Below are 27,266 nucleotides of genomic sequence, written 5' to 3' on the forward strand. Positions count from 1 at the left end.
TACAGAAATCACACCACCCCAGCCCCTCCTCCACACCAATAGAAACTTCAACTTCCTGTGCTCATTCTGTTCCTCCTCTGAGGTATATCAAATGTTCCATGACCCTCCCCTGCTGACAGTGCTCTCCCTTTCACCACGCTCACTTTGCAATTGTGCCAGCACCACAGGCAGGGCCCACACCCATGATATCTCACAGTTTTCTATATTTCTTCTCTCTGCATACATTGTTGTTGTTGTTGTTGTTGTTGTTGTTGTTATGTGCCTCAAGTCAGCCCTGACTCATAGCAACCCCTCCTTGGGTTTCCGAGGCTGTATCACTACGGAAGCAGGATTGCCCAACCGTTGTTAGCATCTCACAATTGGAGGATTGTATCTTACTGTTTTTGGTTAGGAACAGCCCCCCTTTGTGCTCTGGTGAGGACAGATTCTAAACTCCCAGTCACCCCTCACATTGCCATCCTAAGTTGTCTCCTGTCTGGGATTTGCTCACGTGGTTCCCCACACTGCTCTGGCTGACACAGAATCATGCACACAGGAAGTACCCACGTAATGTTTAATGGGATGGTTCTGTTATCAAATTCATGACACTGTGAGCTGTGCAGAGTTGTGTGAGCCACACAGTCTTAACACTTTTCACCCATGTAGTGAGAGGCTTAGACAGCACCAGGGATTCTCGATCAGTATGCAGCACAATCACCGGGGGAGTGTGCTAAAAAAGCAGATTCCTGGGCCCCACCCCTAAAGAGTCTGATTCAGTCCCAACCACCTGCATCTTAACAAGCTCCCCAGATGATTCTGATGTAAGTGGTCTATAGGACATACTTTGAGGAGCACTGGCCCCAAAGGCCCATGAGATCTGATGACAACTCATGACATAAGACACCAGCCTACCCCCAGCAAAAGCCTGGACATAACCTGTCCTTGCCTCCTTGTTTCCCCAAGTGTGTGGCTGTGGCCTGGCCCAGTCGGGCTTCTTCTTCAAGAACCAGGAGTACATCTGCACCCAGGACTACCAGCAACTCTATGGCACCCGCTGTGACAGCTGCCGGGACTTCATCACAGGCGAGGTCATCTCTGCCCTGGGCCGCACCTACCACCCCAAGTGCTTCGTGTGCAGCTTATGCAGGTGAGCGGGAGGGGACAGCAGGGTAGGGACCCTCTGTGTGGCCCCCAGGGGAGGGGAAGAAACAACGTTCACCCAAGTAATTGTGAGGTTTACGGGTTTTACATTGGAGCCTTGGATTTCTAGACTCTAGGTCATATAAGACAGTGGTTTCCAAACATGTAGCCCTTAAATGCTTTTTTTCAAATGCCATCTTATGCAGAACACCCATTTGTCCTGTAATAAAAGCTGAATGAGGATCTAAGTTCCTGTACTCCAATATCCCACCAAGAGGCCCCAAGAGGGACCTCTGAGTAGCCCTGGTCTGGCAGGTTGAATTTGGAAGCCAGAGATCTGAGTAAACCTCCCCTGCACTCACGCACATGTAGTACAAGGATGTCTGTTTATAGCCTTCCTCCATGGACCTGGTGCTGCCTCCCGCTGTGATGCACTGACCCTGGCCGGGTACCACACCCCGTAAGCCTCAGCTTCCTCATCTATAAAATGGGAATCAAAACTATTCCAATTTTATCAGGTTTTCATGAAGATAAGTGAGGTGATGCAAAGACCTCAGCTCAGTGATAGTACATAAATGTGTCTGTTCTTCTTATTTTTTTAAATTATAATAATTATAATCATCTGGCCTGTCTCAGATATCTCTAGACATGGATAGCCCACTTCCCTAGCCCTCTGTTTCCCACCCTCTTCTTAATTTAGCAAACATATATTGAGGGCCCATTATATGCCAGCAACATATTAAAGAGATGAAAAAGAAAGGAAAAACCTCAGCCCTGCCACAAATACATTAAAATTTAATGAACGTACAGTGGGAAGAAGAGAGATAAGGGAAACTCTCTGTGCTTTCTGTACAGTTTTTCTGTGAACTTAAAACTGCTCTAACAAATAAAGTCCACTTTAAAAAATGGACTGATCAAGCCAGAAGTAAATAATGGTTTGAGTATATATGTATTTTTTCTCATTAGGAAAGAAATTTACAGATTAATTATTCTTCCCATATGATAACCACTAACCAGTAACCAGTTAACATAAGTAAATGGATAATTTCTGCATGAGACTGTAATGCCACAGTATGTAAGAAAAGATCACCCAGTGGACTTCATTCATTCAGCCATCTTTTAAAACCTGGGCTGTGGGCACTGGAGCCCCAGACCCATAAGAAGTTAGCATGGTCAGTGTCCTTATGGTATAAAGTGAAGTTTATGTCAAGCCCAAAAGATGAGGTGACTCCCCAAGGACATGTCTGGTCCTTTTACCATGATGAGAACATGGCTCCCCTGACTCTAACCCCAGTGTCTCCTCCAATGTCCCACATTTGCTAGTACAAGGACAGTGAGACCATAGAAGCCTATGCCACTGGTTAGGCTTAGAGTTAATACAGCAGGTGCCCCAAACTGCATGAGCAAGACCAACTGAACAGTAATGTTGGTGATGCTGAGGATTCTGTATCCAGCTTATAATTTAATTGAGGAGGAAAAACATGCACTAATTGGACACCCTTGAGCATGGATCTCAAGCTGCACAGATACAGAGGAGGACAAGAACAGGTTGATCTGTGATCTTAAGAGCTTCCAGTTGGAAATAAGGGCTCCTTGACATGGGATAGGTCATGTTGGGATGAAAAAGTCCTTCCAGGAAGAAGGAACAATTCTATGACAAGTTACTAACTTCTTTATTTTATAGAAGAGAAAACATAGGCTCAAATAGATGTCATGATTTTCCCACTATCAAAATCATGTAAGTGGCCCAGCTGAACCACCAATTTTGGTCTCCTGGCCCCTAATTGAGTGATTTAAGTAGCCTGGAACTGTGAACAGCCTTTGAATTACCTGATGCACAAAAGACAAGCCGTGTGTATTACCAAAGTGCTGTGAGCATATGTGTTGTCATGTCACTAATAGCCACAGGACCCCTCAGGAGAGGGGTGCTGAATCTTTTCCTCTTACCCCTTGCAGGAAGCCTTTCCCCATTGGAGACAAGGTGACCTTCAGTGGTAAAGAGTGTGTGTGTCAGACATGCTCCCAGTCCATGACCAGCAGTAAGCCCATCAAGATCCATGGACCAAGCCGTGAGTTCTCCCCTCTGGGCACCTTTATGTCTGTGGGCACTGTGGGTCAGTGGGGGAGGTTCCCAGCCTGAAAGACACCTGAAGCATGACCCAGTTGGAAGATGGCCCAGACTCACAGAATGAGCTTCCTTAAACACAAAATGCAGGGAAAACAGGCTGCCAGGTTCTAAATAATTATGACCTGTGCCACAGTCACTTGGATGGTCTCTTCTGAGATGAGCTGGGTTCCTGATCTTATCTCTGCTCCTAGATCCAGGCTTCCAACAGTACCCCCCACAGAGCTAATCAAGTGTTTTTTCCACATTGGTTCTCAGTTTTTACAAACTGCGCTAAGAGAATTTGCAGACGTGACGTACAAAAGGGGAAGCATGCTGTGTTCTGGAAGCAACTACAAGGGCTCTGCTCATGTCTTTTAGAGTGTGTCCCATGGAACTTGTGGAACTTACAAAAGTGCAGATTCCTGAGCCATCCTCAGATAGTGAATCCTAGAAATCCACATTCTTAATAGCTTCCTGTATGACTCATTTGCTGCTCCTAGGATGGAGAACCACTATGTAGGGTTGTGGGAGATGTATACCACACTATTTTATCACCCAAACCACAGATTTGGAAGAAAATTGAGGACAAAGAACACCCCTCAGAGTGAGCCTTCTAGTTTGTGAAATGTGCATTGCATTCCAGTGTATCCAGAGATAAGATGTTTAAATCACTGCTCCAGATGCCCTTGTGAGTTGCTGACTGTGTGCACCCCACACACATAGACCACCCCCTGGGTCTCAGAATGCCACGCTAGGCTCCGGCATTCTTTCATGTTATATGACACTCTCACCGGCCTCATGGGCAGAATCAATGAAAACCCATTAGCCTGCTATGCTGCATCACTTTGGGGGGAGGGGGGCTGTCAGCTATGGCACCAGCAAAGTCAGCGTGCTGGGGCTGCCTCCAGCTGAATGGGGTGAGCAGAGAACCCCGAGTCAGCAGGGCTAGGCTCCCAGGAGGTCCATTAAAGTCTGTTCAGCCATGATGAACTAGGGAGAAAGTCAGTAAGGAAGGCTCCCTCCCTTACCCTTCCTTTTAGTTGAATCAGGTCTGCTCTTCCTTCCATGTCCTTGGTACAGCTCAAGAATGGTTTACTGCTTTGACCAGGTTTCTATCTTAAGGTGGCTGAGTGCACACAACATTATTCTTCTTAACTCCTTGAAAGTATCATCCAGAAGCACAGCAAGGCTGGGATGCTGAGATGCTGCAGAGAAGCCAGAAACCAGTGGGAACTTCATGGGAGGAGACAGAGGGAGAGGCAAGCTGGGAATCAGAAGGTGCCAGCCTTCTGCATGATACAAAGCAGTGCCTGAGACTCAGCTTAGCCAGCTGTGAAAGAAGGATGGATTCCTTGCTCTTGTCTTCTTCATAGGAGTGGTGTAGGAAGCAAATATATTAGCATATAGGAGTCAAACTAACATGTTCTAGTGTATAAAATGCTCTATAAATATAAAGTGGGGGATGTTATTGGCTTGGAGATTTAATATAGAAAGCACAGCAAAACAGGACCAAGAAGATTCCTGAATCTGTTGTTTTTCTCAGGTTGTGTTACTTGATACTGTATACATTGAGAGTCCCCAAAGGGTGGGAAATTCCCTCAGCTGAGTCTGGAGTCTTTTATGTGAGCATGTCCTCAAGGAGAGGTATCTAAAGGTTTCTATCATAGTGTTGCAGGTTGAGACTAGATAGAGGAAGGTGAGGAAACGTGAGCACAGAGGAGCAAATTTGCAAATACGCAGTTTCTAGGAGGAAGGCACAGGTTTATGGCTTAACTTCTTACTCACAAAGAAAACATCAATCTGTGGATCTAAAGGTCATATGTTTTATAGAAATGCTTCCTCTCCAGAAGCGATCATTGTTTATGTTCCAAATGCAAGTTAGCCTCCTGGCTAGAAGAGATGTTGGAAGGTCTTCTGAGTTCCCAAAGGTTGCCGGGAACCAAAACCAGATACGAAAGACTGCTGAAAAGAAAAACACATCATGGAAAAGGAATAGAAGGAAAAAAAAAAAAATGCATTTCTTTAAGCTATGGGAGTGTGAAGTTCATCCCTGGAGAGTAAATAAAGACATTCTAGAAAAGCAGGAGCAGTATCCATATAACAGAAATCAAGAAGGATCCCCAGGAACTGTCAAGAGAAAAGAATACTGTTACCACAGGAGGAAGAAAGATTTCCTTATGGACCTCACTGAGAAGAATCAGTAGCATCATCACTATTACCATCATTATATCATCATCATCATAACCACCATTACCACCATCATCCATCATGTCATCATCATATCATCATCAGAACCACCACCACCACTATCACCCTTAGATCATCATCATCAGTATCATCCTCATCATCCCCACTGCTAAAATTGATTGGCTATTACTGTTGCCAGGAGCTCTGGTAGCGTAGTGCCTAAGGCACTTGACTGCTAACCAGAAGTCTGGCAGTTCAAACCCACCAGCCACTCCTCGGAAGGAAGGTTGGGCAATCTACTTCCATAGTGATACTGCCTCAGAAACCCAAGGAGGGGTCATTATGAGTTGGGGGCCGACTCAATGGCACATAGCAACAACAATAATTACTGTTGCCAGGTGTTGCACTAAGTGTTCTATGCATAATATCTCATTTACTCATTTTAACAAATTTAACAGTTTTAACAAGAGGGAGGTTACTCTTATATGTATTTTATAGAGGAGAAAACTGAGGCTCAAAGACATAAATGACTTGCCCAAAGTCACACAGGAAATAAAGTGGTACAACTGGGATTTGAGCCCAGGCAGTCTGACTCTGAAGCCTGTTCTTTTAACAATCTATACTAGAGACATGACTGACTAATTGGGAGCATTCCTATCTTCTGAGATTAGTTTGCTATGACTCACAAATCCCACCAGCTTGTACTCATTGTTGTTGATCTAAGTGGAATGAATGATGCAGTCAAGGAAACTAAAAATGAGAGAGCTGGGGTCTTTAGAGACCTCAGCAATAAACTGAAGGATTTGGGAGGAACAGGTGGTGGTGTCATACTTTCTACCAGCTGAAGGTTGTAATTTTGGAATACAGTGGACCATGGGAGGAGTGGACAGCTGGTTATGCAGAGATCAACCCAGAACAGGATGTGCTTTTCCTGACCCTGCTTACTGCACCGGAACTAAGGACTCTGGGATGGGGTGCCTGAGGCTTCACTGGTGGTCAGGAATGAAAAGAGGAAGAAGGGAGACAGAAATGTCCTGATAAATATGAAGCCAGTACAAAGGAGGACCACCAGTACCACATGAAAAGAAAAACCATATGAAGAAAATGTCTCAGAATTCTCGTGAGGAATCAGCAGGGCTGCCCTACAATAGGAATATTGCTTCTGATTTCTTATCAGAGTATGGATAATGCACAGAAAATTGGCAGGAAAAAACAAAAAGTAATAAACAACCACCACTTGGCATAGTGCCTAAGGCATTTGACTGCTAACCAGAAGGCTGGAGGTTCAAACTCACCAGCCACTCCTCCGAAGGAAGGTTGGGCAATCTACTTCCATAGTGATACTGCCTCGGAAACCCAAGGAAGGGTCACTATGAGTCAGATCTGATTTGACAGCAGTGAGTTCGGTTGGTTTTGGTTTACCACTTATTGAGTACATACACACCAAATACTGTACTAAGTCCTTACAGGCATGATTTCAATTACTCTTCACACCAGCATTTAACAAAATATTAATAACTATCCCCACCATATAAGTGAGGAAGCTGGGGCTAGAGTGTACGTAACCAACAAGTGCGGGAGCTGGGGTTCTCCACTAGGCAGCCTGACCTCAGCCCAACCTCATAACCACTATACTGTACTGTCTCCTAAATTGAACCAAAAAAACCCCAAAACTTATTGCTGTCAAGTCAATTCGACTCATAGAGACCCCTCCTTGGGTTTCCGAGGCAATATCTCTATGGAAGTAGATTGCCCAATCTTCCTTCCAAGGAGTGGCTGGTGAGTTTGAACTACCAGCCTTCTGGTCAGCAGTCAAATACCTTAGGCACTATGCCACTAGAGCTCCTCTCACAACATGCTAAATTATCTTAGATGTATCACTGAAACGTAAAGGAATGGGACTCATTACTGAAATGTGGCCAAGAACCAATACAGCTTATTTAAATAAGTTTTATTGAAAGGGTAAAATCGTGTTATTAGCCAATATCATGTCTGTATCCTTGAAATTCACAACTGAATGACCATATCAATCAAAGAAAAGCAAAGTCCAAGGAATGAAGAAGGGAGAAATTGTAGTTGTCTAAATATTTGAAGAAACTGATTATTTTAGTTATATAAAAATAAGGGGAAATTGCAAGGAATCAGATGTCAACTCCATAAGAAGAAAATATCCTTAATAACCATGCCTGTCCAAAGGCAGATAGACTTCCTCAAGAAGGGCCACACTCTTTAAGCAGAGAATTACAATTAAGCAGAGGATGGTGCCCACCTGTCAAGAATGCTGTCAATTCCTGCATGAGATAGGAGGTCTGACCAAATGTTCCAAGACCTCTGACTCCTATGGAATTAGAAGCTCTCCAGGGAGGCCTGAAGAGATGTATGTTCCCCACTTTGTGGCCTAGAAAGCTTGACCAGGCACCTGCAGCCCTTGACTTCTTCATGAGCTGGGGCAAGGCCTTTCAGATGCCTGTCTGTCTGTAGAAAAAGAGGGGGTAGCCTGACTTGACCTAACTAAATTATTACACTCTGAAGCCTATCATTACTGGGGGGGTGTGGGCATGGAGAGCAGTATTTATCCCAGCAGAAAGAAGAAAAGGAAAGAGATGAACTCCCCAATTTTTATTCTCTCAGCCCCCAACTGAAGGCTTAGGACTTGAAGCATTTTGCAAGCAGAGAGCTTTCTGCCCTCGACTTGGGTGAAGGGATATTAGGAATGTGCTAAGCAGTCTGAGGCAGGGTAACTGTGGCAGCTGATGCACACAAACACTTCATCAGGGCCCAGGGCCTCCCACAGGCTGCTGGACACCCTGCCTTCCCTAGACACACAGATGCATGCATCTCTCCAGGACGAACTCCCAGCTGAACATGACAGCTGCCCAGCCAGGCTCTCCCAACTTTGTGTTCAGTATCTTTTCTCCTCACTATCCTGAAGTGCATGTTCATCTTCTGGTGCCACAGAGGAGGTTTGTCCTCTGGTAAACTTTGGCCCATGACCCCTTTCTTCTCCAAAGTGGGCCATCCGGTCAGCTAGGCCTGAGTTCCCAGCATTTCCCAAGTACCTTGGACTCTGGCTCTGTTTCCTGGCCCTCCCCAGACATTCATTGAGCAACAAGCAGAACACTCAACCCACCCCACTTTCTTTTGGCTCAATGCATGTTCCAGGGTGACAGAGAAAGAGTGAGGATGCCTTTCTGGCTTAGGACAGTCTCTTTAATCCATGCTACTTGGGAGGCAGATGTTTGGTATGTAAACATGCTGGAGGGTGGGATGGGCATGGTAAATTCTACACTTTGCTTGGCTGCTATAAGTCCCATTCACTCATACTTACCAAACAGGCATTGAGTTCCTACTGTATGCCAAGCACTGTGCTAGGCAATGGAATAGATTTAGCCACAAACCACAGACACAGCCCTGGCCACTGAACATACAGCCTAAGAGCAAGAAAAATACATACTTATCCTGCCCCCTCAGCAGTGTTTCTCAAACTTTATTTGTTTATGAATTACCTGGAGATGTAGTTAAAATTCAGTAGGTCTGGGGTGGGGCTTGTGACAGTGCCTGAGGTGATTCTGAGATTCAAGAACACAGAGCAGCATGAGTGCAGGTAACAGCTTGAGGACCAAGCGAGGCAGGGTGGGGTGGGTCCTCTGTAGATGAACAGTGGTTAGTAAGATGGGCAGGGAGCTGTCTGTAGGAACTCTGAGGAAGGGGGGCTCTCCCTCACTCACACTGAGGTATTTTTCAAGAGGTCAGGGTCTCTATCTCTCACCTGGCAGAGTGCCTGGGCAAGTACCAGTGTCAGGTGAGAGCAGTTGTGGAAGGACTGGTGTTCAGCAGTAGGGTTTCCTTGACTTGGCCACAAGATAATGAGCAGTGGGCCAAGGGTCCAGGATGTCTTCTTGCTCAGCAGAGTCCTCTTGTCTTTGCAGATTGTGCTGGGTGCAAGGAGGAGATCAAGCATGGCCAGTCGCTCCTGGCGCTAGACAAGCAGTGGCACGTCAGCTGCTTCAAATGCCAAACCTGCAGCGTCATCCTCACCGGGGAGTACATTAGCAAGTGGGTCTCCACCCCATCACCCCCTCCTGAAGCTCCAGCTTCATCTTCCTTCATTTTCAATCTGGTCAACACATTGGGCCACAACGACATCTTTCCCCTAACCCAGATGCCCACCATTGTGTTTCCTCCGCCTGAAATGCTATTCCCTGTTCTCCACAGAGTTGTTCCCTCCCTTCCTGCTAGTCTCAGCTACTATGTGGTCTCCTCTGAGAGCCCTCACACCATCTCTTGCCACCTCCAGTCCCCCCTTTATTGCCCTTCACAGTGCCCTTTGATATAGCCATCACCATTCATAATCATACATTTAAACCAAACTCACCACCATCGAGTTGATTCCACTCATAGTGAGCCCTCCTTGGGTTTCTGAAGCAGTATCTCTATGGAAGTAGATTGCTAATCTTCCTTCTGAGGAGTGGCTGGTGGGTTTGAACCACCAGCCTTCTGGTTAGCAGTCAAATGCCTTAGGCATTGTACCACCAGAGCTCCTCAATCATATATTTATCCACGTTAAATTTCTAGTGATGATAATAATACTAACTACCAGCTTTTATCATGCTCAAGAAACTTACTAGCTGCTTTGCGTGAATTGTCACATTAAACTCCCATAACTGCCCAGTTATGCCAGAGTAACTCTGGCGGCTCAGTGGCTACAACATTGGGCTGCTAACCAATGGAGAAAGATAGGCAGTGTGCTTCAGTAAAGATTTAAGCCATATAAACCCTATAGCTCTGGTGGCATAGTGGCTAAGGCATTTGACTGCTAACCAGAAGGTAGGCAGTTCAAACCCACCACCCACTCTATGGAAGAAAGGCTGGGCAATCTACTTTCATGAAGATTTACTGCCTCAGAAACCCAAACAGGGTCGCTATGAGTTGGAATTGACTCTATGGCAGTGAGTTTGGGTTTTTTTGTTTGTTTGTTTGTTAGAAACCCTATAGGGCAGTTCTACTCTGTCCTATAGGGTCACTATGAGTCAGCACTGACTCAATGGCAGTGAGTTTGCTTTGGCTTTGTTTTTAACTACCCAGTGAGGTATTTGTTCCCATTTTAAAGCTACAGAAACCAAGGTTTGGAGGGAATGGTAAGTAACTTGCTCCACTAATAATGTTTAAGGTATGTCTTTACAAAGACAAGGACTTTGTTTTATTCATTGTTTTAGCCCCTGTCCTTAACACCATACCTGACCAATGGCCAATAATACAGTTGTTGACTATATATACATATATTTGAATGAAAGGAGATGGTTTACACAGAAAGCTATCAGTAAAGAGGGACCAACCCTGAGTGACCTGCACACTGTAGCACTGGACCAGTCCCCCTCATGACCACATTTACATACACAAGTACTTAAAATAAATTATAACCACAGACCCCACAGCTTTGAAACTTTATGACCCCATGTAGTTCCTAGATACCACTCTCTGACCCAATAGTAAAAGATAGCAAGCATGGAAATTTGCATCGTACATGGTCTCTGTTATCAAGAAACTTACAGTCTAAAAAGGGAGCTAAGCTCTGTATCTGAAGAATTATGACACAAGATGATATGTGATAGGGAGTCCCAAACTAAACTGAACAAATCCACTGCCATTGAATCAATTCTAACATATGTTGTTGTTGTTGTTATGTGCCTTCGAGTCGGACCCGACTCATAGCGACCCCTCTTTGGGTTTCCGAGGCAGTATCACTACGGAAGTAGATTGCCCCATCTTCCTTCCGAGGAGTGGCTGGTGGGTTTGAACCGCCAGCCTTCTGGTTAGCAGTCAAGTGCCTTAGGCACTACCCTACCAGAGCTCCCATTCTGACATAGAGTGACCCTAAATGACAGAGTAGAACTGCCACATAGGGTTTCAAAGGCTGTAAATCTTTATGGAAACAAAGTGCCTCATCTTTCTCCTGCAAAGTGGCTGGTGAGTTAGAATTGCCAACCTTTTGGTTAGTAATAGTCCACTGCTTTAACCACTGTGCCACCAGAGCTCAAGAGAAATTTTATTCTTTAAGACCTTTTGATCATACCAAACAAAACCAAACTCACTGCCATCAAGTTGATTCTGACTCATAGCAACCCTCAGTGGGTTTCCAAGGCTATAAATCTTTATAGAACAGACTATCTCATCTTTCTTCCAGAGAGCAGCAAGTGGGTTTGAACCACCCACCTTTTGGTTGACAGCCAAATGCCTAGACCACTATATCACCACAACTTCTTTTTGGATCATAGGTGACATAAAAATCCAATTCAAAATCACTTAAAAGCAAAAATGAGAGCTTATTAGCTCATAAAAATGGGGAGTCCCAAGGTATACTGGCTTCAGACATAACTGAATCTAGGGGCTTAAGGTTGTTTTCAGCATTTCAGAATTCTGTTTCTCTCTTTCTCTATCACTTAGTTCTGCTTTCTCCTGGGTTGGATCCATTCTCAAGCAGGCTCTCCTCAGGTGGTAGGGAAGATGACCACCAGCAACTCCAGGCTTTCATTCTACCATTTAGCAAGTCTAGCAGAGGAAGAGGCTCTTCCCCAAGAGCTCCAACAAAAGTCCCAACACTGCCTCTGATTTGACAAAACCCTTAGGTCCCATGCCCAGTCACTGGCCAGGAGGGTCTGAACCTTTAGAGCCAGAGAGGTAGCTGCCTTTTGTGAACCACAGAAATGCAAGTGAGGGAGGGGTGGCTTCCCCAAATGAAAATCCAGGTGAGCTACTGTGACCAGCAGAAGAGGAAATGGATGCTGGCCAAGCACATTTGTCTATGTCAAAGGTACATGTGAAAACCAAAAACTTCAAACTTGTTGCCATCGATTCAATTCTGACTATGGTGACCCCACATGTTACAGAGTAGAGCTGCTCCATGTGGTTTTCTTGGCCATAATCTTAACCAATGAAGATCACCAGGCCTTTCTTTTGGTGTACCATTGGGTGGGGTCAAATCTCAACTAGGGACCTAACTAGCAGGAAGTGGAATGTGGAATCTGTGAGAGCTTCATGGAAGGAGGTAGTATTTGACCTGGAAAGAGATTTGAGAATGCAAAGAAGGAAAGCTTCTAGCAGAATGTACACATGCTGGGCAAGGCGGGGAGGGGAGCGAGTGCTGGACATATTGTCCTGCTTGCTGGAGCTGAGGTATGTGCCCAGATGGAGCAGCATCTGGGGCTGCAGAGGTGAGCTGAGGTCAGATCACCAAAAGTTTGGAATGCCATGCTAGTGGGAGTTTGGCATTCCCTCTCTGCCTGCCAAGTAAGTAGTGCTCTTCATGAGACTCCAGCCAGGAGTCCTTGAGTCTGTGAGCCCAAGTCAGAACCTCTTAGGGAGTATATGGGTTACCTAGTTCCGCTCCAACAAGAATATACCACAAATGGGATGGCTTTAACAAACAGGAGTTTATTCTTACAGTTTGGAGGCTTTACATTGGTTAAGTTCAAAGTGCCAAGCTCTAGGGGCTGGGTGAAAGCCCCTCAGCCTTGGGCTTCAGCTCTACCTCCTGCTCCCGGCCCACTGGAGCTAGAGGCTTTTCTTCACTCAGACAGCTGCTGGCTGCTGAGGCTAACAAGCCCAAGGTTGACAAGTAAAAAGGCACAGTCCCAATGTTACCAAACCACACAGCAGGCCATTAATTCAAGTCCATTATAAGTCCCAAGGTCAGCAGAGCATAGCAGGCTGCTGAGTAACAACACGGCTACACGCAGGGTCCAAGTGTGCCATAAGCTCAAGACCATTCCCAAAGCTGCTGCTTATGTATGGGAAGCAGACCACATACCCAAAGGCAGCTACTCAACTGCTCACAGTAGATTCTGCCATGGAGTTGATTGCCAGTCTCATCATGGGGAAAACTACATCCAGCTGCCCAGCCACTCAACCAGGCCCAACCAAGTTGACATACAAACTGAACTACCACAGGGAGTAAGAGTTTGCTCAAGGAGGCCCAGCCCAGATTGTTCACCACACCTTGGGCTTCTGCAGCCCAGCTCTGACCTTCTTGGAGAAAGATATGGGAGGTGGCGGGCCTGGGCCCCAAGTCAGTGATTTGAGTGATTCTCACTACCAGAGCCCACCTGCCCGCTAGCCCAAGGCTTTCCCACCCAGTCCCTACCTCCCTTTGCCCCTTTGCTCTTCATCTATGGGCATTCAGACAAGGTCCCAAGCTTCATGCTGCTCTCACAGGCCTCCCTCTGCCCTGGGCAGTCAAGTGGGACCTAGAGGGAAAAAAGAGGGGCAAGGGGAGAGAAAGAGATATGGAGAGTAACAGAACATGACATACATCTCCTTCCTCATCCTTCCACCAGCAAGGAGCATGTGCTTATAGAGGCACAGGTGCCAGACTCAGATGCTCTGGTTTTAACCCAGTCTTTGTGGCCTGGGCAAGGGGCTCAACCTCTCTGAGCCTCAACTTCCTCATTTGTAGGAAAGACCTACTATTTGCAGGTCTTTCTACCATTTGTAGAAGACCTACCACTAGGGTCATGCAAAGACTAAGAGATCTGTGCATCAGACTTAACAAGTGCCCAGTAAATATTAATTGTATCATCTGCAACTTTTTACATTCATGTGTATTCCGAATTTCCTGAGGGCTCAGCAGCCCATGGATTCAAATGAATTTGTGTGGACATTTACACCCAAATTTTGCTGGCTCATTTTACCCACTTCTTGACAATGACTTCTTCACACTGCAGAGTTACCTTCCCATCCCACAGATTGAGGACTCAGATGTGGGGTAGGGAGTTCTCCTGGGTTCACGATTAATTCCTTGCCTTGTGGGTGCCATCTTTTCCCCAGATCTTTGCTGGGCATCTCTGTGCATTACTGTTTCTCCTCTAGGAGCACAGTGCCCTGCTGCCTAGCATGGGCTCCCAGCCATCCCAACATGGCAAAATGATGAGTTGGAAAATGCCATCCCTATCAGTTAGGCCTCTCTGTATCTGAGCCAAGTTTTGTTACACCCAAAGTGGGGAAAATACCCCTCTCTCCTCAGAGTTCAGGCCTAATTCTTAGAGTGAGATGGGGCCTGAAGCTGTACTCTTGGAGTGCCCCAACCCTGTCCACATTGACCCCAAAGAGCTGAGCACCAGATCACCTCCTTGAAGACTCCTAGAGACGTGGGGAGTCTGTTGCTGCTGTGTACTAAGTACTGAGTACAGGCCCGCACTGTGTTGAGCCTGAGGATATACTGGTCCATCTCCTCTAACTTTCACAATAATGTGGATGAGAAACCATACCACCTGAGTTTGAATCCCAGCTCTGAGGTTTACTAGTTAGGTGACATGGAGAAAGTTACTCAATTGCTCTAAGCTTGGGTTTTTCCATCTACACAATGGAGATGAAAATAATTCCAACCTCATAGGGCTGCCATAAAATTAAATGAAACATCTATACAAAACACTATCAGAGAGCCTGGGAGACAGCAAATAATAAATAATAGCAGCTATTAGTCATAAGAGTAACAAACAAACAAAAAAGAACCAAACCAGTTGCCGTGCAGTCCATTCTGACTCATGGTAACCCCATGTGTATCACAGCATAACTGTGCTCCATAGGGTTTTCAGTAGCTGATTTGTGAGGAGTAGAGTGCCAAGCCTTTCTTCTAAGGCACATCTGGGTGGATTCAAACCTCCAACCTTTTGTTTAGCAGTTGAGTGCATTAACCATTCGCACCACCGAGAAGCTAGTAATAGAGATAGCATGAAAACAGTTATTGATGACAATCTTGTCACTATATGATTGATGAGTTACAAAGCACAGGATGAAAATGAAGCACATAGAAGGGGGTCAAGGGTGACATCTTGTTATCTACTGATCTGGAAGCACAATCAGATGGGTCTTTGAATAGAGGTGAAAATGTTCATTCAAAGAGAAGCCCTTAAGGAAAGAAAAAAAAAAAAAAAATGATCTCATTGATTACCTCCTGGAAAAGAAACTGGGTGAGACAGGAAAGCAGAGGCTTTTCCTCTTTATGCCTATAAAATGTTGAGCCCTATATAAGCCTTACCTATTACAAAGTTAAAGAAAAGAAAAAGAAAGAAAAGAATGTAAAAGAGCTCTTATAGGATAAAGGGGAGAGAGTGGGTCTGGGGAAGTTGTGGGGAGGAGAGGAAGGAGAGTGGACAGAGGACACCCCAGGCCAGCAATCCAGACCAGTGGTCCCATACTTGCTCAGGGGGCTGGCCAAGATGCAGATTCCCAGGCCTCATTCCCAGGGATTCTCTGATCAGTAGCTCTGAGGTGTATCTGGGGAGTTTGCATTTTTAACGTTCTCTCAAGTGCTTCTAATGGCCCAGTCTCTGCTGGCTGCAAGTCCTGAAACCACCACATGACATCCCCTCTGGCCCCTGCAAACTTCCTCTTCCTGTGTGGATTTCCTCTTGCAGGGATGGCGTTCCGTACTGTGAGTCCGACTACCACTCCCAGTTTGGCATTAAATGCGAGACTTGTGACCGGTACATCAGCGGCAGGGTCTTGGAGGTGAGTGTTTGAGCGAAGTTGCCATTGAGGATGGAGAAAGCCACCCCACATCCTTTCTTCCATAACCTCTACTTCCCCTACTTCCTCTGCCCCAACTCAGCTTGCTGCATGACCTTGAGCAGGGAGCCTCATCTCTGTGGACACCCCCAAAATGAGAAGGTGGACAAAATTATTCCTAGTTCAAAAACTGCTGTGCTGTCAAAATTTGTTGCTTCTCTGGACTAGGACCCAGATACATTTCTGGGGGTCACAATTATTTTTTATTTTTTAAGCAGTTTGTAATGTGTTGATTTAAGAACCAGTTTGTCTAGCAGCTTGCTCCTAAGCCCTTCCTTGGTTGGTCTGTCACCATGACAACAGCTCTCTTCAGCCTCAGATGCACAGCTCATTCTGCTGTGACAGACAACTGCAACACCCTTGCTGAGACCCTGCCTGAGCCTCCTGTCCCCCAGCCTTCCTGGCCTTCTTTCTCATACCCTATAGGTACAGGAAGTCCACTTCCTTCAGAATCACCTACCTTGAGGAATTAGGAGCAGGAAAGAGTTTAGTACAAAGGAAAAATAATAATAGGGGCAACTGAGTTCTAATATTGACTCACTGACAACTCACACAGAGAATTTGGGTGAGTATTTTTGCCTCTTTAGGCCTCAGTTTTCCCATCTGATAATGTCTATGGAATAGCTGACTGTGACAGCTATTGTGAGATGAGTCATTCAATCTGCCAAATCTGGCCAGTCAGTAGTGGTTACCTAGAGAAGGTGTCCATGTTGAAAAGGTATCCATGGTCACATCTGGGCTCAGCAGGAGATAGTAGGAGTCAGAAAAGCACTCCTTGGGGAACTGGCATCAAAGCTGAGCCCTGAAGGATGAGAAGGGAGCTGCCGTGTGGAGGGCTGTGGGAAGAATGAGCCTGACCCATTCAGGGAACAGAGTTGAATTCAACAGTGTGGTTGAATTATATAAATTAGGGTGTGAGAAGGTGGAGTATATCATATAGGACTTTGTAGACTATATTTATGAGTTTGGTCTCTATACTAAGTACTATGGAGAATGATTGGAGAGTTTTAAACCAGGGAGGAGATGTTAAGATTATGTTTTTTAAAAGATTGCTCTGACTGTTCTGTGGAAAGTTGACTACAGGAAGTAAGAGAGAATAAGATGAACAAATACACAGAGTCAACAGAGGATGAAGCATAACTTGGGAGCAGTAAGGAGTGCAACATGGAGGATGAAACCTGAAACAAGAGCACAGGAAAGGTGTTTGGGCCCAGGCTTCCAAAGACCTGGAATACCAGAGTGAGGAGTTGGTCTGTAATTCACTAGATAACAGGAGTGTGACCTGATCAGAGCTGCACCTGAGGGCATATAATGTCATGATGTGCACAGGCTAAGTTTGAAGGAAGAAACTGGAAGTGGGAGACCAGAAAGGAGGCACCACATCATCCAGGAAGGAAGGACTGAGGATGTGTGGTAGGAATGAGAAGAGAAATGAGCGTTGACTCCAACATTTTGGAAGTAGAATTTCTATAGCTTTGCAACTTGCACTGGGATAACTTGTAGACCTGGAATTGAGAGAGAAGAGGTCAAAGGTTGCATCCAAGTGTCAAGGCTGGGAGATAGGAAGTATGGTGTTGTCATCCCCATAATTGGGGGTTCCAAGTCATAGTCTGGGCAGAAACTAATAAGTGCCATTTGGAATGGGCTGTGATTGAAACTCTCAAGGAGGTTTCAAGAAGGCAGTGAGAAATGTGGGTCAGAGCTCAATGACAAAGCTAAAGCCTGGAGAGGCCAATTTCAAAAGCACTTGGATTTGAATAATAGTCACCACCACGGGGGGGTTGTCAGGATTTCCAAGGGGGGAAGTGTGGGACTCAAGCCAGCCTTGGAGAGTGGTGCTTACAGGTGGCAGAAAGAAACTGAGGACTTAGAGAAAAAAAGACAAGCAATCAGGAGTGGGAGGAGAACCCAGGGGTAAGGGGGCAGTGAAAGACAGAGAAAGGATGGCAAGATCAGTTAGAGTGCTGGTCAAATTCTGCAGAACAGTTAAGGATTATGTCAGCTGAGAAAAAGCTATTGACTGTGATGAAAGTTCACCTTCAAAAGAACAGTTTGTTGGGTCTTTGCAAAATTGTGAAGAGAAGCATCCAGATTGCAGTGAGTAAAGGGTCAGTAAAGCTCTGGCAGCATAGTGCCTAAGGCACTTGACTGCTAACCAGAAGGCTGGTGGTTCAAACCCACCAGCCACTCGGAAGGAAGGTTGGGCATTCCTACTTCCGTAGTGATACTGCCTCGGAAACCCAAGGAGAGGTCTCTATGAGTCGGGGCTGACTCGATGGCAAATAACAACAACAACAACAAAGGGTCAGTGGGATTGGAAATCATAAAAACAGACTTTTCCTTCAAGAAGGAGAAAACTTCGATTACACACAGGGCTGCAGACAGGAATTTGTCCCAGCACTTCCAAGCTTTGAAAGTGCGTGGGCGGTGGTGGCATTTCCCCTACGTGATACTGTTGTTTAGCATTGTGGTAGCCTCTTCCTCTTGAGCAGCTGTTGTGACTGGGTTCAATTTATTCTATTTGTCCATTAGTATCCTGGACTTACTTCAACTTCCTCATTTTACAGATGAGAAAAGTGAGACTCAAAGCAGGTGGTGCTTTTCCAAGGTCACACACAGTATCTCTGGTAGAAACAGCTAAAATCTAGGATTCCAGGCTCCCGACCCAGAGCTCACTTTTATATCCTTATATGCCCACAGCTCCAGCCACTCAGGGGTCTTTTGAGGTAGCATGATATTATGACAGAAACATGGGTTGGAGTGAAAAAGACTTGGATTCAAATTGTACCACTTTTAGCTATGACACCTTAAGCAAGTTACTTTCTCTGAGTCTCGGAGTCTTTATCTATTAGTGAAGAATGCCACTGTTTTGTAACTCCTAATGGATATGTCAGGACTTTTTTGGTTGCAGGTACAGAAATAACACTCAATGTGGCTCAAGCCAAAATGGAAATGTATCAATTCCAATAAGAAAAAGCCCAGAAGTTGTTCTGGCTTCAGACACAGCTGCATCCAGTGCTCAAACAAAATCATTTGGACTCTGTTGCCATCTTGGCTCCATTTTCTTCTGTGTTGACTTTATTCTCAGCCAGCCTCTCCTTTGTGATGGAGAAGTTGGCCACCAGTCACTCCAGACTTACATCCTATTAGCCAGCATCCCCAGTGGAAAGGGAGCTGCTCTTTTCTAATAGCTCAGCAAACATGCTGGGACTATCATTGGACAACCTCAGGACTACCCGCAACCAAAGGTTGTGGCCATAGAGTTGGACTATGCTTACTGATGGGTCAGCCATACTTAACCACATGACTTGCTGTGGAGGACAGATAGTTCCACCAAGGAAAAGCTTGGCAATATTCCTGGAAAAAGGGGAAAAGGATGTAGATCAGGCAAAAACAATGATTGCCCACCACAGGGCCCAACACAATGCTTGGTACATAAAAAAAACCTCTATTGTCATCAAGTCAATTCCAACTCATGGAGACACTAAATATTTCAGAATAGAGCTGTGTTCCATAGGGTTTTTGTTGACTGTGGCATAGCGCCTAAGGCATTTGACTGCTAACCAGAAGGCTGGTGGTTCAAACCCACCAGCTCTCCTCCAAAGGAAGATCGGGCAATCTACTTCCATAGTGATACCGCCTCGGAGAGCCAGGGAGGGGCCGCTATGAGTTGGATCCAACTCAATGGCAGTGAGTTTTTTTTTTTTTTTTTGGTTTTTCAATCTTATGACAGTAGATCACCAGGCCCTTCTTCCTCAGCACCTCTGGGTGGATTCACACTGCCAACCTTTCAGTTGGTAGTACAAGCGCAAACCATTTGCACCACCCAGGAACCTTGCTTGGTACACAATAGACAATCAATTTCTATTTTCCCTTCCTCTCTCATCCCACTTTTTTCACTTCCCTTTCCCTTTGGTTATCTAGGCCATCCCACAATGCCTTCCTGAGTATTATTCATACCCTCTCAATATGCTGAGTGTTATTCATACCCTCTCTTCCCTGTCTGTGGCCTCACCAAGGAGAATCACAAAACTAGTTACCTTGTCTGCATTTCCTAGTCTTGTTTGCTTTCTCTGACCTCTCCAGTATGAACCCATTTTCTAGGCACTAATCCTGCCATTTTCTTCACTATTTTCTTAACTTCAGTTAGAAACAGATAAAATGTTTCATTTTATCTCATTGACTTGTTTTTTCCTGATGCTGGAGGCAGGCTGTTCTCACAGCCTTCCTTCTCTCAAATTGTTGCCAGCACCATCCCTGGCCAGGGTCGTTGAGAAGGGCATGAAGCTTCTTTTCGTTGGAGTGGGATGGTGGAGTGTGACATTTAGGAAGAAGCCAAGCTTCAGTTTGCCACAGCACTGTTGCCACCCTGGAAAACAGGTCTATAATTGAGATGATAAAGAGACACAAAGTAGGAAGAGGCTACTAATTAAACCGATTATCCTTGTCATGGTACAAGAGAATCAGTCCCACGACATCCCAGCTTAGGAAAATAGCAGGCTCCTTCCAAAGTTTGAACATAGTTAGTGTGATGATGACAAGAACATTTGCCTATTGGTGGAATCCATATAAACAACCCAAGCAGAAAGAGAGGGGGTATTGGAGATTTTTTCCCCCCTTTTGTAAAAATCTGTTCCTCCAATAATCTTGGTAATTTTTTTGGAATAAATTGAGTATCTCCAACTCCAGAATAAGCAAGTCCGTATCTACCTCACCACCCCTTTTAAAAATGTATTTGGAACTAGACTTTATTATGCAGTTAGTGATTTTTTTCATTGGAAGGGACCCATTAGCACCAGACCAAATTATCCTTTAACAATACTCCAATTTTCATCAATTTTCCTCAGGTCTACCCTCCCCTCAGCCAAAAAAAGAAAAAACAATTCTGTTCTAATATTCAAAATATATCTTCAAAACAAGCTCTGCTATCTACCCTCCTCCCATATAGAAATTCTAGAGCCACACTAAAGGACTTCTATGCATCAAGCCCTCATGGCTGGGCCTTGACTGTCAGAATTTACCAAAATTTAAAAAAAAAAAAAAAATCCCACTGCCGTCAAGGCAATCCTGACTTATAGTGACCCCTCCTTGGGTTTCCGAGGCCATATCTCTGTGGAAGTAGATTGCTCAGTCTTCCTTCCAAGGAGTGGCTGGTAGGTTTGAACCACCAGCCTTCTGGTTAGCAGTCAAATGCCTTAGACACTACACCTCTGGAGCTCCCTGGTAATTTTACCAAAATTATCAGCATGGAAATGAGTGCCGGGCTAGATGACTCCTTGCTGTTCCCTCACAGTTCCAGACCCAATGCTACTACTGGCTTCCCTGGTGACCCAGGGCAAGGCACAACCTTCCCTAGGCCTATTTCTTCCACCCCATGGAAGGATTTACAACTGCAAATAACTTCCATTTGAAATTTAAATCATGATGATGACAGAAAGTGGGTATAGGGAAGGGGCCCTCAACCAAAGTCAGACTGGGATGAGGCAGGGTAGGGGTGTGAAGCACCCAGATACAGCATCATTGGGGCTGGGATCACAAGTTCCAAATGGGTCCTGGCTTTGCCTCTGACCAGGTATTTGTCCACTGAATCTTAAAAATCTGCCCTTCATGTCCCACTCTCACAATTTCTGCCATGTCTCTGAGCCTTGTGTATTCATTCTTACCTAATACTTTAAATTGTCTTTATTTTGGCTCACTTACTATGTAAGTTTTCTGTTGTTGTTATGTGCTGTCGAGTCAGACCCAACTCATAGCGACCCCTCCTTGGGTTTCCGAGGCGGTATCACTACGGAAGTACTCCTGTAACAAATTACCACAAACTGGTTAAGGCAACAGAAATGTATTGTCTCAGTTTTGGAGGCTAGAAGTGTGAATTCATGGTGTTAGTAGGGCCATGCTCCCTCTGAAGGCCTTAGGGGAGAATCGTTCCTTGCCTCTTCTAGCTTCTGGCAGCCCAAGGTATTCTCCAACCTCTGCCTCCAACTTCATTCGGCCATCTTCCCTCTGTGTGTGTCTCTTTCTGTGTATTTCTTCACTGCTTATAAGGACACCAGTCATATTGTATTAGAATCCACCCTATTCCAATATGACCTCATGTTAATTTAACTAATTACATCTATAAAAATGCTATTTCGAATAAGGTCACATTCACAGGAAAGTACCTGGGGGTTAAGACTTGAATGTATCTTTTTGGGGACATAAATCATGCCATAACACTTTTAAATAAAAAAACATATATATACATCCATAAGAGCTCTGGTGGCATAGTGCCTAAGGCATTTGACTGCTAACCAGAAGCCTGGCAGTTCAAACCCACCAGCCACTCCTCAGAAGGAAGGCTGGGCAATCTACTTCCGTAGTGATACCGCCTCAGAAACCCAAGGAGGGGTTATTATGAGTCAGGTCCAACTCGATAGTACATAACAACAACAACAATGCTAAGTTTTAGATTGATGTTAATGACACAATGGCACTAAACATTCTCCTTGCTAAAATCAAGAATTGAAAGAGGGCTGAGAAAGGAATAATTTTTTTTTTAATGCATCCAATGTTATTTAATGCCCATCTACCACTTAAAATTACCTCATGTAACACTAGTGATATAGATCCCACACTCGGGAAAATACTGGGATGTCTTAAAAGCAAAACTGTTTCCTTATCTAGAAATGAGGAAGTGAGACCATGACCTCTGCAGGCCCCTTCCTACTGCCAGACTAGAAGCACAGGTGTCCAGACAGTCCACTGAATGGCCATCAGGGACCTACAATGTGGAATTATCAAACTTACTAGGGGGTAATGCACTTTTAGATGCTTTTGGACACACCTCGGTAGCCTTCCAACCAACCTCAGTGACATGAAACCACTAACACTGATGTACCCAGGAAATGTCCAAACCCAGCCAGGTCCACTGGGCAGTAGTCCTAGCTCTGACCTCCTACCTCATCTTTTTATTTCTATAGGCAGGAGGGAAGCATTACCACCCAACCTGTGCCAGATGTGTACGCTGCCACCAGATGTTCACCGAAGGGGAAGAGATGTACCTCACAGGTAAGCAAAGCTGACCCTGGTAAGGCATTCTCATCTGCTCATGACTGGAAAGGAGTTACAATCTCCTTCCATGTCAGTGTTATCTTTGCTATTGGCTTGTCCTCAAAATTGCAATTATTCGCCCCTCTCTGGGTGGACTGGGAAAGTTGCCGGTGTAGCTAATACAAAGTGACATGTAATCTGCCTCCCGTCCCTGGGCGCCTCCCACCCACTGCTTGGCTGGCTCGCTCCCTTGGCAGTGCTGTGAGCAGACTCCTCTGGTTCTGCTTAGGATAGGAGGCGGACCTACATGAGGCCAGGGTGTCTCAGAACCTCAGAGGGATGCCAGGGTCACCCTCCCCCCCCCCGTCTCCTCTCCCATCCCTTCTGCCCACTCCCAGAGCAGCACACCAGGCTGCTGCCCAACTGCCCTGGGACTCTGAGGACGCATAAAGAGGAATGACAGGGCACCCACAGACCCAAAGAAGCAAAAGGAAGCTGACTTCCCTCCATTGCTACTCAAGGTCCAGCCCTTTTGCCCCAGGATTCTTGCAGCAGTCTAAATACTCTCCAAGCTTTACCCACTTCATCCTCCATCTTCTGCCCAGTCCATCATCCCAGGGCATCATAGTATACTTGGCACTACCTCATTTGGCTCCTCCCTGCCCACCAGTTTCATTATAAACACTTTAGCCTAGCACTTACAACCTTGCCACTGAGGTCCAAACTTCCTCTCTAGCTGTGGGCATAGCCAAGACTTAGGCTGCCAAAAACAACTTTTAATCATTTATTCATCCGTTCAGCAATTATTTCTTGAGCCTGTATATATGCAAGCTCTGAACCAGGGACCCACAGTGAACTCCACCCATAGTCCTGCCCTCATTGTCCTACAGTCCTACTGGGGGATGGACAGCAGCCAGTAATCACACAGATAACTGCCAAAGTGTAAGTATGGTACATTTTATGAAGGAGAGGTGTGTGGAGCTGTGAGAGCACACAGCAGATGTAGGAAGGAAATGTCAAGGAAGACTCTCCATGGAAGGACCAGAAGCTGGAATCTGAAGGATGAGTGGGTGTTAACTTGGCAAAGAGAGGAGGGATGGAATGCACCAGCTGGGGGACAGACTCTGCAGGACTCTGAGATGGGTAAGACTGAGAGAAGCCCTGTAGCCAGGGTGCAGTGGTGAGAGATGAGGATGGAGGCGCCAGCAGTGGGACCAGGTTGGGCTTATGGCAAGGATAGTGTCTGGCCCCTCCAATGAATTCAGGGCCCTTTCTGCCTCTGGGTTGGTGCTCTTTCTTTGCATACCTCCCAGAACACACTTGTCTTAGGATACTTTCCTTTGGAAATCCTACTATTCTAGGCCCAATTCAGTTACTCAACTCAAAACTCACTGCTGTTGAGTTGGTTCTGACTCACAGTGACCCCTCCTTGGGTTTCCAGGGCAGTGGGAGCTCTGGTAGCATAGTGCCTAAGGCACTTGACTGCTAACCAGAAGGCTGGCAGTTCAAACCCACCAGCCACTCTCAGAAGGAAGATGGGGCAATCTACTTCTGTAGTGATATTGCCTCAGAAACCCAAGGAGGGGTCGCTATGAGTTGAGTCTGACTCAACGGCATTTAACAACAACAACAACATCTCTATGGAAGTAGATTGCCCAATCTTCCTTCCAAGGAGTGGCTGGTGGGTTTGAACTGCCAGCCTTCTGGTTAGCAGTCAAATGCCTAGGCACTACCCACCTTTATTTTAAAAAAAAAACCCACAACTGAATGCACTTACTCTTCTCTGAGTTTCCATATCATCTCCAGCATGTAGTGGAGTTATTGGCCCTCTTCCTCTGTCCCCTGGCTGTTGCTCTGACCCCTCAGCCCTAACATTGGCCCCATACATACTCGTTCTACAGATGATCATTGTTGGCTGCATTGCTTTGACTAGGGGTCTCTGGATGTTGAATAACCATCTTGGGGAAGAGATAGGGTCTTTCCTCCAGATTTCCCCAGTAGGCATATCTAAGACCCCGTAGTTACAGGGATTGTAGCTTCCTATCAAGCTTATCAGGTTGGGCAATCCTACTTCCATAGTGATACTGCCTCGGAAACCCAAGGAGGGGTCGCTATGAGTCAGGGCTGACTCGAAGGCACATAACAACAACAACAACAACATCAAGCTTATCCTAACCACAAACACCCAGAACTGTGAATTCCCTCAAGATGGAATGAGCCGCCTTTGCCAAGACTCAACCTCAGTCAGCACTATTGGCATTTGGGCAGATAGTTCTTTGTTGTGAGGAGCTATCCTGTGCATTACAGAATGTTTAGCAGTATACCTTACCTCTACCAACTGGATGCCACTAACACACTCCCACCCATTGTGACAACCAAAACTGTCCAGACATTGCAATAACCCCCTGGGGGCAAAATCATCCCTAGTTGAGAACCACTGGCCTAGAGCTATTTAACAGAAATGTGTACCATCTCTAGGAATGCCGTAAGAGGGATTTCTATGTTGAATTGGACTCGGTGACCATTTCTAAGGTGCTCTAAGACTACAAATTTGTTCACATTATATGGCCATATAAGTTTAGAAGTGGAAGGATCCCAGAGGTCACTCTATACTATAAAATAACAACCTTCATGGTGCTGTTGTTGTTGTTGTTATATGCCGTCAAGTTAGACCCAACTCATAGCTACCCCTCCTTGGGTTTCCAAGGCAGTATCACTATGGAAGTAGATTGCCCAACCTTTCTTCCAAGGAGTGGCTGGTGGATTTTGAACCACCAGCCTTCTGGTTAGCAGTCAAGTGCCTTAGGCACTATGCTACCAAAGCTCCTACCTTCATGGTAAAGAAGGGAAAGTTAAGGCCCAGAGAGAGGAATACTTTTGCCTGGGCAAGAATAGAATGATAGCACAGTGGGGCAGAAAGGACCTTCCCCCTGACTCCTCCTCTAGGGCTTTCTCTGCTGTACTCTAGTTCCAGTTCCTGCCTGCTCCCAGGTGTCAGCAAAGACTAGACCTTCCCAGTAGAGTGAGCACCCATCCCTCGATGCCAAAGTCCTCAAGTGGTTTCTGCTGTGGTCCTGTTGCTGGGGTCCTTGTTACCCAGAGCAGAGATCCTTGCCTTCTACTGACAAAGAATTGAACAGGAGAGGCAAACTGTCCACACAAACCAAAGTTTATTAAAGAGAGAAGGGAGGGAAAAGGACGTGTGAGGGAGAGACAAAGAGGGGCTTGTGCCTATGCTAGCTAGCCTCCAGTCTCTCATCGAACAAAGTAGGGTTTATAAAGGGTTTTAGGTGAAAAGACGGGCATTTCCGGGAAAAGGTAGAGTTATGAAAATCAGGTGTGTATGCAGGAGGTAGCCAAGATGGATTCCACTGCAAAGGCTGTTGGAACAAAGATGGAACCTGGCGCAAAGGCTGCTGGGGTGTTGCCATAACTTATTCCTGGATGTTACACATGGGTGATGTCTCTGGACCCTGGTTCGAGTCCCAGCAAGGGATTCCTGTTCTTGATTGCCTCTAGTGGAAGGTCACTTGTTCAGTCAAGTTGAGTTTTACTGTGCCTGCTCTGTACCTGATGAGGTACTTGAAGGACAATTCTGAGGTTTATCAGCATCCTACTCTAGTTAAGCTTGTGGGGCTTTTGAGACATAATTTCTTATCTTGCCTAAGGGTGTGGCTCACCAGCCAGCAGCAAGAATTAAGTGGTGGTCTGCATTTAAGCTTAAATTCCAAGGGTATTGAGTCAGGGACCTGTTTGACCTGGCTAGCCTGATTCCCTGCCTTTCTCAGTCCCCTGTGTTATGTGCAAGGAAGCCCACCTGAGTCTCAGCAAACTGCCTTCATGGATCCTGATCACCATGAGAATTGGGACTTTGGGTTCAGTTTAAAAATGTGTTTGTCATGTTCTCTTCTCTTGTAAACATTATCTCCTAGTTTGGAAGTTGCCCTCATGTCCACATCCCTGCCCGTTCATCACTAGAATATTGAACATCTTTACCTTCCTGTCTGAATTCCTAATCCTCATCTTTCCGAGTTGGTGCTTTGGCCCAGACTACCTATGGCTGAATCCTGGATCTACTGCTTACTAAATTTTTTTACCTTGGGCAAATCTCTTAACTCTCTGAATCTTAGTAGCCTAATCTGTGAAATGGGCTGATAACAGCCCCTGTAATAGATAGGTATAGTAAGTTCTTGACACAGGATAAGCTCTCAGTTCCTTCATTTAATAATAGCTATTGAGCATTTACTGTGTATCTAGAGCT

General features: G+C 45.6%; 1 protein-coding gene across 1 annotated transcript in view; it reads left to right on the forward strand.

Moving 5' to 3' along the window:
• Positions 1-27,266, forward strand: part of ABLIM3 (actin binding LIM protein family member 3) — a 95,533-nt gene that overhangs the window by 12,189 nt on the left and 56,078 nt on the right. Inside the window, exons 2-6 of the mRNA XM_007943652.2 lie at positions 943-1,126; positions 3,076-3,188; positions 9,343-9,469; positions 15,826-15,919; positions 22,936-23,023. Of these exons, the coding sequence (XP_007941843.1) occupies positions 943-1,126; positions 3,076-3,188; positions 9,343-9,469; positions 15,826-15,919; positions 22,936-23,023 (606 nt within the window). The remainder of the gene's footprint in view (positions 1-942; positions 1,127-3,075; positions 3,189-9,342; positions 9,470-15,825; positions 15,920-22,935; positions 23,024-27,266) is intronic.

Source organism: Orycteropus afer, unplaced genomic scaffold (genome assembly GCF_000298275.1).
Source record: "Orycteropus afer afer isolate SDZICR_OR568_19922 unplaced genomic scaffold, OryAfe1.0 scaffold00110, whole genome shotgun sequence".
NCBI classification, from domain to species: Eukaryota; Metazoa; Chordata; class Mammalia; order Tubulidentata; family Orycteropodidae; genus Orycteropus; species Orycteropus afer.